The sequence below is a fragment of the Gekko japonicus genome, unplaced genomic scaffold, assembly GCF_001447785.1.
Source record: "Gekko japonicus isolate JY-2015 unplaced genomic scaffold, Gekko_japonicus_V1.1 scaffold2075, whole genome shotgun sequence".
NCBI classification, from domain to species: Eukaryota; Metazoa; Chordata; class Lepidosauria; order Squamata; family Gekkonidae; genus Gekko; species Gekko japonicus.
Genome location: NW_015174900.1, coordinates 209,950 through 222,843, shown reverse-complemented (window position 1 = coordinate 222,843; position 12,894 = coordinate 209,950). Strand labels below are relative to the sequence as shown.

Here is a 12,894-nt window from a genome sequence, read left to right as displayed (position 1 = left end):
TTATTGTGTTGTTGTTTTTAATTGTAATCCATTTGAGACCCTAGCTGGACTATTAAGCGAAAAAGACACATTTTAGAATTATGTACAAGTTACTTGAATGGTAAAAGCCCAAAGTAATGGTAGCAGCAGAACAGGCTCTATACCAGGGGTATTAAACATATGGCCGGCGGGCTGGATCCGACCCCTGCAAGGCTGCAATCCGGCCCGAGAGCAATTGGCTGTGTGCTGCTTCCTGCTTCTTACATAGCAGCTCCTTTTGGCCAGTCTCTCTCATTTTCTGCTTCAGAGAAGAAAGAAAGCCTTTATTGGCTGAGGGCTTCCCCCTCCTCCTCTGGGGAGGGAGGGGGATGGAAAGAGCCAGAGGGGGGGAATGGTGTCTCCTTGGACTTTTAAGAAGACCCGCAATGTTTTATTCCAGGAAGGGGGCCAAAGGGAAAAAGGCAGAAAAGGGGGGGGGGGCTGTGTTTAAGACCAAAAAAGTTTTATTCCAGGTGTGTGAGAGAGTCCTGTGTTTAAGACCAAAAATGTTTTATTCCAAGTATAAAAGAGAGAAACTCTTGTTGAGAGAGAGAGTGTCTCCTGTGTTTAAAACAAAAAACATTTTATTCCAGGTATAAGCTTTTGTGGGCAAGCACACTTCTTCTTCAGAGAGAGGGAGGGATGGAGGGGGAGAGAAAGAGAGATGGGGGGGTCCCATGGCACTTGGAGAGATCCCCCCTTTCCATTTCTAACAGATTGGGTGGAGAAACCTAATAGCACAGCTTGCATTCCTAATTAGTGAAAGCGAGCAAGAGTACAGTGGCACCTTAATGTGTGGCAAGGCAGGAGCTTTCATGAATTACTGCTGAATTCTTCAGATACAGCTAGAATGTGAGTCCATCTGTCTTTATATCTTGGAGAGTAAAGTGATTTCAGACACCAAAAGACAATAGCAGGCATTGGTAATGAAAGAAGAAACCTGGATTTCAATTCAGTCCAGGAGTTTGCATTTTCTTGAGCTTCATGATCAGTTGCAATTCAGCAGTCTTGCTTTCTGATCTCCCTTTGAAATTACTTTGTAAGAGAACTGCTGCTCTTAGGTCAGCAACTGAATGCCCTGGAAGGTTAAAATGTTTCCCCACTGGTTTTTGAATGTTGTGGATTCTAATAGCAGTAGAAAGAATAAGAGTCCAGTAGCACCTTTAAAGACTAACAAAACTGTGGTAGAATATGTGCTTTTGTGAGTCACTGCTCACTTCTTCAGACTTATTTCCATTTATTCTTTGCACTCTCCTGGACTGAATCCTCCTGTACCAGACTGAGACCTAGGTTTCCTGTCCCATTACCAATGCTGATATCTCCATGCCTCTGAATATAACACCAGTGCTGATATCTCCACCCCTCTACATATCACACCTAATCCAATCACACCTGCTATTGCCATTCAGCATCTGAAATCATCCTTATAAAGGCCCCGGTCATATGGGCCGGATATTATGGGGGGGAGGTGTGGCTAATTGTCCTGGCACAGTTTGATCCACGATTACGCGATCAGACGTGCTGGCGGCACACCACGGGTCCTTCCCTTGGCACCAACGGGTAAACGAGGGACCGGAGGGGAATGCCGCGCGCCAGCAGGATCACAACACGGGAGTCTGGAGGCAGCCCATGGCAAACGTTTACTAGTACTTTGGAGGTACTAGTTTTTTAATGCGCATTTTCGGCAGTAAGCCACGGGTGTGCTCCACTTCCCAGATGTTGGGGTGTGATCGCGCCCAGATAATCCTCCCACCATCCGTGCCTCTCCTGCAGCAACTTTGCCGCGTGACCGGGGCCAAAGTTAATATCTCTGGTACCTTGTGTTACATTTTACGATACACATGCCCCAGCCTGACAAAGTGATGTTTATGTCAGATCTGGCCCTTGTATCAAATGAGTTCAACACCTCTGCTCTATACTATTCACCATCTCTGTGGAATAAAGGGGGTGGAAAACCACCTTTTTTACTCCTCCCCCCCTTTGCTCCTTTGAAGACCCCTCTTAAAGGCCCCACAGCATACCTCCAGGCCTAGAAGATCCCACTCTTATATGCTGCCATTCTCCTAATGCTCAAACCATGACTGAGAGATGCTAGCTTAGATTTCTGCCTTTGCATCATCTTAATTGTTTTTGGCAGAGTTTTTAACTCAGGGAGACTCAGGACAACAAAGCTGAAGAACCCAAGAATTACGCAAAGCAATCAAAATGTAAGGCACATTGTTCAATTGTGTCGAAAAACCGGAATGAACCAGTCCTGCATGCTGTCACGTGCACACTGAAGTTTCTTGCTGAATCTCAACCACTGTGAAAACAGAACCCTACCCTTTTTTGCTTGAAAAGATTAAATTCATCACAAATTCTGAGGAATACAGGTGCTAGGAGTTTTTGTCAGTTTAGTTATCACATAGGACTTCTAAAAATTATTTTATGGGAGGGGGTTGAGAGCAGTGTTCCCTCTAAGCTGAGTTAGTGTGAGCTAGCTCACAGTTTTTTAGCCTTTGGCTCAGACATTTTTATCTTAGCTCAGGAAGGATGGCTCCAGAGCAGACTAATTTATGCAGCAGCCAAATTGCTTGCTCACGACTTTAATGCCAGTAGCTCATACAGTAGAATTTTTGCTCACAAGACTCCACAGTTTAGAGGGAACATTGGTTGAGAGATCTTTGATTACTTTGGCTTTTCTGCCCACTTACTATCACATGGTCAAAGTGGCAGAGTAAGTAAATTTCAGTTAGTTGTATCTGGCACTCTTTTCGCCATTGGTCTTGAATCGAAGTAGACTGTGACCATAGATTCTGACACAATAACTTATAAATAATTGGGATTACATCTTTTACATTGAAATTACCATCTTTTAATAGGACTTCAAAAGCATTTAAATAATTATTTTTAAGCATATATTGTAATGCAGTACCTAGTGCACTATGTAGTTGGTAGTACTGGTACCACGGGAGAGATATTTTATCTTTCTTCTCCAACTGAGCTTTCGTATCCAATTTATCATTGGTACTAATATCTGCTTTTTTTTTGAGTATATGAATCAAACCACCTACCTAAGAAATACTTAGATTTTGTGGTTTTTTAGTTATAGCGATAGATAAAAACAAAAAATGTTATTATTTGGGGAGCTAATTGATTCTGTATTGATGTAGCATGTGTATTGTTAAATAAAATTACTTTAAAAAAAGGTACCCCAGTGTATGACCATTGAAATCAACAGGTTTCGACTGGAGTAATTCTATACTTTCTATATATTCTATAAATTCTATAATTTTGGAAATAAGATTGTCTCTATTTTATAATGTCCCCCTAACAAAACAGTAAATCCAAAAACTCTTGTGAAGTGCGACTGCTTGTGAGACGGTTACCTGTATTTCTATTTTCAGTTCATCAAGATTACTTACCAAACTTCAAGAGATAACTCCAAAATAATTTCTGTGACCTGAACAAGAAATGTTACATTGTCACATTTTTGTCAAGAAGTTCTTTCTTTACAGATTAAATTCTCAAGAAAAATACCCCGATACCAACTCCATCTAGCAGTTTGCAGACAATTCTACACAGGATGCTGAAGTTATAAGCAATCAAAAGTTAAATACACCAAGAAGGAAGAGGCACCTTGTCAGCTTTTATATCTGTCATTTTATCTCCACTAATCACTCTCCATAGAAGATAATTTTCCTTGCTATTCCTCCTCCCAATTCCTAGGGAAAAGTAACACCAAGGAGAAAGATAATCCGAGATAAATCACAGGAAAAAAATGGTAGACAGAGGATCCTCTTTTCTCGTGTGTGAATGCAATCTTCTCTCCAGTTTCTGCTGCATGTCTGAGTGGTAGCCTTCAGGATTTTCAAAGGGCAGAGCTAAATGTCTCTCACATGGGAAGTGTGAACATGCAGCCAGGGTCTAAACCAATGACTTCACCCATTCTCCCTAGCTTGCCTTTCAGCATGCAACTCCCTCCTTCCCTCCCTCACTATCCATTTTAGATTACCTTACCTGCGTGATGTAGTGTTTACAGTGTCTGTCTAGGATTTGGGAGGGCCAGGTTTGTATCCCTGTTCTGCCCGTTTGTATCCCCATTCTGCCATGAAGCTCAGGGGGTGATCTGACCTTGTTGAGTCACATGCACTTTCAGCCTCACCTAACTCACAGGGTTGCGTAAGGATAAGGCAAGGCAAGGAAAATAATGAATGCTCCCATGAACTCCTTGGGAGGACGGGCACCATAAACGAATAATAGATAGACTGTAAGGTACTTAGCAGCAGGGACAGGTCTGATTTTGTTTTGTTTGAGTTGCATGCAACCCTATAAAAACACCACATACATTACTTGTGCTGTAAGCAAGAACATAAAATAAAGATCTGTCTTTCCATTTTCCTTTTCCGCTCTCTCTAAAAGAGGGCCGTTGCGGTACAGCAGTTAGAGCCTTGGACAATGATCTAGGAGGCCTCAGGTTTGAATCCTCACTCTGCCATGGAAGCTTGCTGGGAAACCTTGGGCCAGTCACATAGACACAGACTAAACTACCTCACAGGGTTGTTGTAGGAATAAAATGGTGGAGAAGAGAATGATGTAAGCCACTTCGAGTTTCTACTCAGGGAAAAGGTTGAGTATAAAAGATTGGCACTTGGGCACTGGCCAATATCCTCACGTTCCTACCCCCCATGCACAAACACAAAACCCCAGGATAGCTATGTTCTAGAAATGAGTAACTCTTTTTTTAAAAATCCAAAGATATTCTCTACTTCTTTCTTCATAAGGCATCACAATGAGGCAAGACAGCATGATATTTCACCACAAAGCTTTCATCAAGGAAAAATGTCATAAAAAACACTTTAGACTCATTAAGTGTTGCAATTTCCCTGCAATTCCTCCAGGCCCTTCCCTACCTGGGAAAATATTAACTAAGTTCCTGAGTTTTTGATATTAGTCATATTTAGATGCATGCCCTAGCCAATTTTGGACATACCTTATCACCCAAGTGATCACAGCAGCCCTTCAAGGTGTGATACTATTATTCCTGTTTTCACAGATGGGAACTGAGGCTAAGAGTGACTTACTGAAAGTCATTCAATTGACACCATCATTAGAACTTTGGAGAATTTTAAGGAAGGAGGAGAGCTTAACAGAAAGAAAGTGTGGTAAATTGCAAGCTTCAGTTTGTGGGGAGCTAGTTATGTAAAGACTAGCATCATTTAATGAAGGAAAAGGGGGGGGACTCAACCCAAAATGTAGCTGCGATCTAAGAGGGTCAAGCTAACAAATAAATTATATAAAAAATACAAATGTTTATTAGGGTGTACACATAACTAAAACATACATACGGTAAAAATAAATAGTCTAAATATCAGACTCTTAAAGCTTATATCATCAAAGCTGGTTATTATACATATACAATTGCTGTATAAAACTTTTAACCAAAGGACCATATGTGTTTCGGCCCCTTCGGGCCTTCCTCAATGGTCAATATTCTTTATTTTACAATTCTGGACACACATCCAGAAATACATGCAGAAAGAATTTTGTGTTTGTGTGTGTGTGTGTGTATATATATGACCAGATGTTGCTTTCTTATATGCTTTGCATTTGCTACAAGTTTGTATAGTGGGCCATAGATAGTAGCTGTGTAAATTCTCCACATTATTCTGGTAGTAGACTACTACTTTTGATGGAAGTGACACACATCCTGACGAATGGGATATTCGCTACCAGAATAATGTGGAGAATTTGCATATATTATGATCAGAATTCACGACTTCCTCAAAAGCATTCAAAATGGGGTCTAAGCCCAGAAGCCACACTCTGAACAAGCCAGCCACCACCTTAGAATGCTTTCTTGAATCCATCTGTAGGGTCCTGGTCTATGACATCCTCTAAGGCATAACTACTAGTTATCTTTAGCAAAGAGTGCAGAGTTTGAGAGGGCTACATGGGATCCATTCTTAGAAACAGCTGCTTTGACACCACCTGCCAGTCAACATAACACATTCTACACTCACCACAATACTGATCACTGGGAACCTGGCCACTGATATAAAGAGAATCTTGGTTTTACTAACGGAATTTGGAACTTACTTTATTGATGATGAATGGAACTTCTTTCTTCTCTCCAACTTTCAGTGATGATACATGAAATGTTGCTGAACCAAGAGTCTCATCCATCACATAATTGGCATCCATAAGAGTGATCTACAAAACACATTTTTTCTTTTTCTTTTAAACTGTAGATATATAGTTTAGAAGTAATAAAAAACGTAAAGGTTCCCTTGCTCAAAAGCCAGTCGAATCCGACTGTAGGGTTGCGGTGCTCATCTCTGTTTCAAAGCCGAAGAGCCAGCGCTGTCTGAAGACGTTTCCGTGGTCATGTGGCCGGCATGACTAAACACCAAGGCGCACGGAATGCTGTTACCTTCCCACTGAAGTGGTACCTATTTATCTACTTGCAATTTCTTGCTTTCGAACTGCTAGGTTGGCAGGAGCTGGAACTAGAGACGGGAGCTCCCTCCGTCTTGCGGCACCCGGGTCTCGAACTGCTGAACTACCAACCTTCCACAACCTGCAGTTCAGCATCTTAACCACTTGAGCCACCGCAGCTCCTTTAGAAGTAATAAAGCAATATAAATACCAAACAGAAGAACTACATCATCCAACTACTAACTAAAAATACAGAAAAACACAAAAGACATCCAGCACATTCAAGGCATATGTCTTAACAGCCAAATCAAATCATAGCAAGTTACACACTTGCAACCAACACTGAAGCAGTATAATAATTAAAAACAAAAACAAATCATCACTCCCCAAATGTCTCCTTACACAACATGGCCTTCCAAAAATGATTACATTATTTTACTGTAGAGAATTACATTTCAAATTTTATATTTCCAGGCTGAAACACAAGGCACTCTACTTCGTTTCCAACACTTTCTGATTCAAATGTTGGACAAAATTATCACTATTATTACCGTGTATTTTATTACCTCTCAAATATCCTATCAAAACACATATCATGTTTAGTGGAACTGAATAGTTCCAATGTGTTTTTTGCACCTCCAACAAGTAGGGGTGCCAGATACAAGGTGGGAGACATACCGGAGGGAAGGCTGCCAGCAATGTAAGAACACTGCCAATGGCACAATAACATCATTTCCTGTGATGTCAGCACGTATCCAAAGACGTCCCAGCATTTGGGCAAAACTCTATGTCTGATATTTGCTTCTACAAGATGTTTATCTGATTCTGTAAACTTGTAACGCCACTGTAAAACAGAAAGTTTAATACATAGATCCTTTCCCCATCATGTTTTATATCCTATATAGATTTCTGATCCCTTTTTGACTTGGCAAATTGTTTATTTGGATGTGTTTTTCCCCAAATCTGTCAGTTTTCTATAAATATTATGTTTCTTGGAGATATTCTGAGTATGTTTTCTTGTTTGTATGCTTTGTAAGAAACAAAAACCTTCATGATACGTTTTATTTCTGACTGTTTTTTAAGCAATCTATTAGAGAAGTCAAGTTATTTCTTATCCATATATCAAAATTCCCCAGAGTCCTTCCTTCCCAAGAGTCTTACTGTGAACAACTGAGACTGGCAGAGCTGATTTCAACTATACTTATCCCAAATCTGGCAGACAGTGATATTAATCCCTGTTTTTACTGGTTGTTTTCCTAACATACTTGTTTAGAAAAGTAGAAACATTGCTTCAATTCTGCTTTGAGTGGCCTATCTCACACTTTAGACAAGTTCCTTAAAACAGAGAAGGCCAACCTCTCAGTCTAAATCCAATCCATGATAGCTATTTAAGAATAAATATTCTCAGGCTTAGTGCTTAATGCAGATATGGCTTGTGTTAGCATGTGTGCTGGCTTTACCCCATGTAAAAATAGATGAAGTAATATGCACTATCCAGACTAGTGTTTGGGGGTCAGTGATATCCTTTCTTATTTGTACTGTTTCTGCTACTCATTTTGTGGTGTTTCTTTTCCACTATTTTACCATCACTAGCTTCTGGCCCTGGGAAGAGAGAACAACAGTGTCACATGGAACTGGCAGCACTGATTGGGTGTACCATCTTCGAGACGTCATCTTTATGGAAGATCTTGTTTGAACATCTAGACCACTTAATAGGTTGTAATTATGTTGTAATATTGTAGTGATGTTTTTATATGGTTTTAATCTGTTTTATGTGTTGGCTTTGCCTGTCTGTGAGCCGCCCTTCGCCCGTGTTGCGGGGGGGGAGGGCTATAAATTGAAATTATAAATAAATTCCGAGAGAATGGAAAGAAATCACAATCTTCAATGATTAATAACAGAAATGGTTGCCTTTAATGTATATAACATGCCTACAAGTAGTACCTACAAAGAGTACCAGGGATGTCACCGGACAAAAAAGCACTCTCAGAGTTTCTTAATATGTGGGGATTTGGAAAAGGACATTTGATATAGATCATAATTGGGAGGATTCATGCGCAAACAGGCAGTCCTTAAAGATATCAAGTTCCCAGGCAATTTAGGACTTTTTAGGTCAGTGCCAGAGGAACAGATAAGTGGTTTTGGCTTAGAAAATGGAACCAGAACGGTTCAGTTAGAAATAGGAACAAAGAAAGAAGATGGATGACCAAATTAAAAACAAATAAAATCTTTAAATGTGTTTTAATTGAAACATTCAATGCATTTGCTTTGCCACATCTGACAAAGGTGTACCAATACCTGCTTGAAAAAGGTGTTGGCTGTAATTAGTGGTGTTTTGATATCCTGAGATGGAATGGTGTTCTTGGATCTGTAAAAATAAAGATCTCCTCCATCCTACCTTGGCTTGGAGCCTGCAGGGCATAGCAGAGTTCTTGCAGGAGGAGGTCCCACACAGTGGGATCACCACATATTTGTCCGCCTGTCCACGGAACCAGCATGCCTGGACATGAGCTGAAAGGCCTCAGGTAGCTTTGACACCAACAACTTGTTCCAGTGGTTGCCAGACTCAGAAAAATCTAGCTATCCTCTGGTGGTCTATGGCCTCCTAATAGGTCTGCTGGAATCACAAGTGAATGGTACCCAGTGATGGTAACCTCAAGGGTGTGTGGGGGGAGGTCCTCTGACTGCACACTTGGGCTGTTGTCATACACTCTAAACAATCCACTTTCAATCTACTTTCCAACTGGATTTTGCCAGTTCACACAGTAAAATCCAGTTGGAAAGAACACTGAAAGTGGATTGAAAGTGGATTATTTAGTGTGTGTGACCGTAGCCTTGGACTACTGGGCTCTGGGGTTTGGATATAGAGGCGCAGCTTCTCATCTTCCCCTCCAGACTGTTACCTTCTGGGGGTACCTATTGATCCAACAAGGTTACATGGGTCTTCTACAGCTGTCTCATTCCCATTAACAATGGATTCCACATAAACTTAAAGCCTCATCTTGGTCAAAGACATGAGCTCAAGGCCAAGAGCCATGGGGTTTTAGCCTTGTGTGACCCAAGCTGGCAGAAACAGCACCAGCCCAGAACATCCTCATGGCTCATTGCCTATGCTAAGTTTGACTAGGGGCTTGAGGGGGTGTATATTTTTCTTTAAATTGTTACTGTCAGTGCATATTTTGCTCTGTACGCCAATTTAAATCTCCAGTATAAGCAAAAAAAAGTAGGATAAAGTATTTAAATAAAATAAAAAAATATTTTTATCTGTTAAGACCATCGATACTTTACAAAAATCAGAAGGAGAAGGGGAAAACATTCCTACTGGGGTCCTCAATACACTTCCTCTTTTCCAAACTTCTCAGAAAGCATTCAGGTTACTGTAGGCTGCTGTTGCTTCCTCATGAGGCTGACCAGAATGCACCTCACGGCTTCTTGTCTCCCATCCCCAGGCCCTCGCGAGCATTCTTCACTTCAATGTGATCAAAAATGGGGATGGGAAGTGACATAACAGGATATAACTTCCAGCTTTATAAATGACTAGAAATAAGGCCCGTTGTGGAAATAAATACAACGGGATCTAGAAAGAGGCTCTGGGAGAGTGCTCTGGCTTTGGGCAAACAGTGTCAGTCTGCTTTTAAAACATAAACCTGGGACCTGCACACCACCGGAATACAGCAAGTTCCATATGCAACTGACATTCCAACTGCCTTGCGGAGGGGGGGGAGTTTGAGGTGTGGAATGGAGTGAAGTCCAATCAGCTTCCATATGCAAAAGACCAGGTTGTTGCAGTAGTTGTGGTGTGGGTGGGACCCGGGCTTTGCCTTCTGATTGGTGGCGATATATGCTGAGGAGCAGTGCCATCAGCCATACACTAAGGGAGTGCATTTTAGAATTAGAACTTTGGCACCCACTATTCAATTATATTATAAATGATTACAAATGCAACATCCGTGGGGTTTTTTTGTGCTAAATTTAAATTTCTTTGAGGGACCAACCCTCCCACCAAACTTATTAACAGCCCTATATATCTGCACAGCAATACAACTTATTTTGGTACCTCAAGAACATTTTCCTGGTTAGGATCCAATATGAACTCAAAGGTCTCATTCCACTCAGGATTCACATTGTTATTGATGTGTTTTGTTCTCTTTCTGCTGTCAGGTGTCGATGGGATGAACAGTTCCACATAGGGGTCAGGTGTGTCAACTGTAACAAAAAGTACGATGTTTAGGGTCTTCAAAACGCCTTCAAAAACTCTGAGGTTAAGTCATATACCGTAGCTATACACCAGCATGCACACACATACACACAATACAACTTTACTCTTGGTCAATCACTCTGCTGTTCTGAGTAATTGTAATTGTTCCTACACCGTCACCTTGTGAACCTGGACTTAATGAATGCTATTTTACATCTCAGGGCCAAACCCAACATGACATCGTGTAGTGTATCAGGCCCTGACAGGGCCGGACATGCCTGGACTTGTCCAGGCACAAATACCTAAAGCTTCAGTCCTAAAGACAATGGGCACATAGGATCCTAGCCAGGCCCAATGAAAGGGCTAGGTCCTGGCCAAGAGGGGTTACTGTAAATAGCCGATCGGGAGTGGGGGGGTGTTTGGTGGTGGGTTTCTCAGAGGGAATATAAGCCGGCCTGCGAGCCGGGTAGCTGTCTTTGTCCTGAACTAAATAAAGGTATGCTTAGCTGAAATCACTCTCCGTCTGCATACTTTTCACATCGGGTGTTTTATGTTCAGTGCTCCTAGCACATTTTTTAACATTGAATGATCAGGCATGCAAGAACTTGATTCAGATCCGGACCATGGTGTGAGGGAAGAAGGAAAACAACCTTCCCCCCCATGCCATTTTCCATAAATGGTCCCAGGGAGCTGTTGTTTTCCTCACTGGGAACGGTCTTAGAGACAGAAATACCACGGACACAGTTTCCAGTTTTGTTTGGGAAATCCATCAGCCCCTTCCTGATCTACCTTTTGGCTTGGCTCCCAGCAACAATGACAAGAAAGGCACACTATGGTGCATGGAGCCAGCTGTTATTGGTGGCACAGACTGTGAATTTTGGCAGTGCAAAGGCATTTCCTGGACTATTATTGTTATGACTCCCAAAATTAATTTTAGAATATTGTTATGAAATATTCCCCCATGTTGCTGCTGCATAAGCCTCAAAATTTCAGTACCACATAAGCTCTGTATCTAAGATATTTAGAATCAGCATAATTTGTCTGCCCTACTCAAGTGTCAGTCTACTAGAGATCAATAACACAAAGAAAATTACTGTACAAGTTCATACTCTTAAAAGCATGTTGATTTTACTTGATTTCAATAGGTGAACTTCATCCGGAGACCAAAGTCCAACCAGGATGATAAGGATGTACAATTCAAGAGAAGATACGAACTCTCTCGAGTTTACAGTTGTTCGTTTCGACTGAACGTCTTTGTCAACCATCAGTTTGTAGTGTTATTCTTTACTTCAATGTTTCCAACAATAAATGCAAGTTATCTATATCAGCATAATTTGTCTGCCCTACTCAAGTGTCAGTCTACTAGAGATCAACAGTACCATCTCTTAGGTAAAGGTAAAGGTTCCCTTGCTCGAAAGCCAGTCGAATCTGACTCTAGGGTTGCGGTGCTACATCTCCGTTTCAAAGCCGAAGAGCCAGCGCTGTCCAAAGACGTTTCCTTGGTCATGTGGCCGGCATGACTAAACACCAAGGTGCACGGAACGCTGCTACCTTCCCACCGAAGTGGTACCTATTTATCTACTTGCAATTTCTTGCTTTCAAACTGCTAGGTTGGCAGGAGCTGGAACTAGAGACAGGAGCTCACTTCGTCATGCAGCAACTCAGGTCTTGAACTGCTGAACTACTGACCTTCCACAGCCTGCAGTTCAGCGTCTTAATCACTTGAGCCACCGCAGCTTACCACATGCTTTTTCCAAATCCCCATACTGGATAATAAAAGCCCCAGGTAATTATAGGTAGGGGTGTGGGGAAAAAAAGATTTTTACAAGGTTATGGAAATAATCTTCTAAGAAACTAATTTATTTGATAGTCAAATGTAGACTCACTCACAACTTTAATGCTACTAGCTGCTTCCTCTTTTTTGCTCACAACACTGTGGAACTTAGAGGGAACATCGGTCTGGAGACCAAGTCCTATGAGGAAAGGCTGAAGGAGCTCAGTATGTTTAGCCTGGAGAGGAGACGACTGAGAGGTGATATGATAACCATCTTCAAGTACTTGAAGGGCTGTCATATAGAGGATGGTACAGAGTTGTTTTCTGTTGGCCCAGAAGGTCAGACCAGAACCAATGGGTTGAAATTAAATCAGAAGAGTTTTCAGCTAAACATTAGGAAGAACTTCTTGACAGTTAGATCAGTTCCTCAGTGGAACTGGCTTCCTCGGGATGTGGTGGACTCTCCTTCTCTGGATGTTTTTAAACA

General features: G+C 41.5%; 1 protein-coding gene across 1 annotated transcript in view; it reads right to left on the bottom strand.

Annotated features, from left to right (window-relative positions):
* The window catches only part of PLA2G4A (phospholipase A2 group IVA), a 130,771-nt gene that overhangs the window by 60,242 nt on the left and 57,635 nt on the right, over positions 1-12,894 (bottom strand). Inside the window, exons 4-6 of the mRNA XM_015424990.1 lie at positions 10,493-10,641; positions 6,097-6,210; positions 3,423-3,460 (exon numbers count right to left, since the gene is read on the bottom strand). Coding sequence (XP_015280476.1) covers positions 3,423-3,460; positions 6,097-6,210; positions 10,493-10,641 — 301 coding nt within the window. The remainder of the gene's footprint in view (positions 1-3,422; positions 3,461-6,096; positions 6,211-10,492; positions 10,642-12,894) is intronic.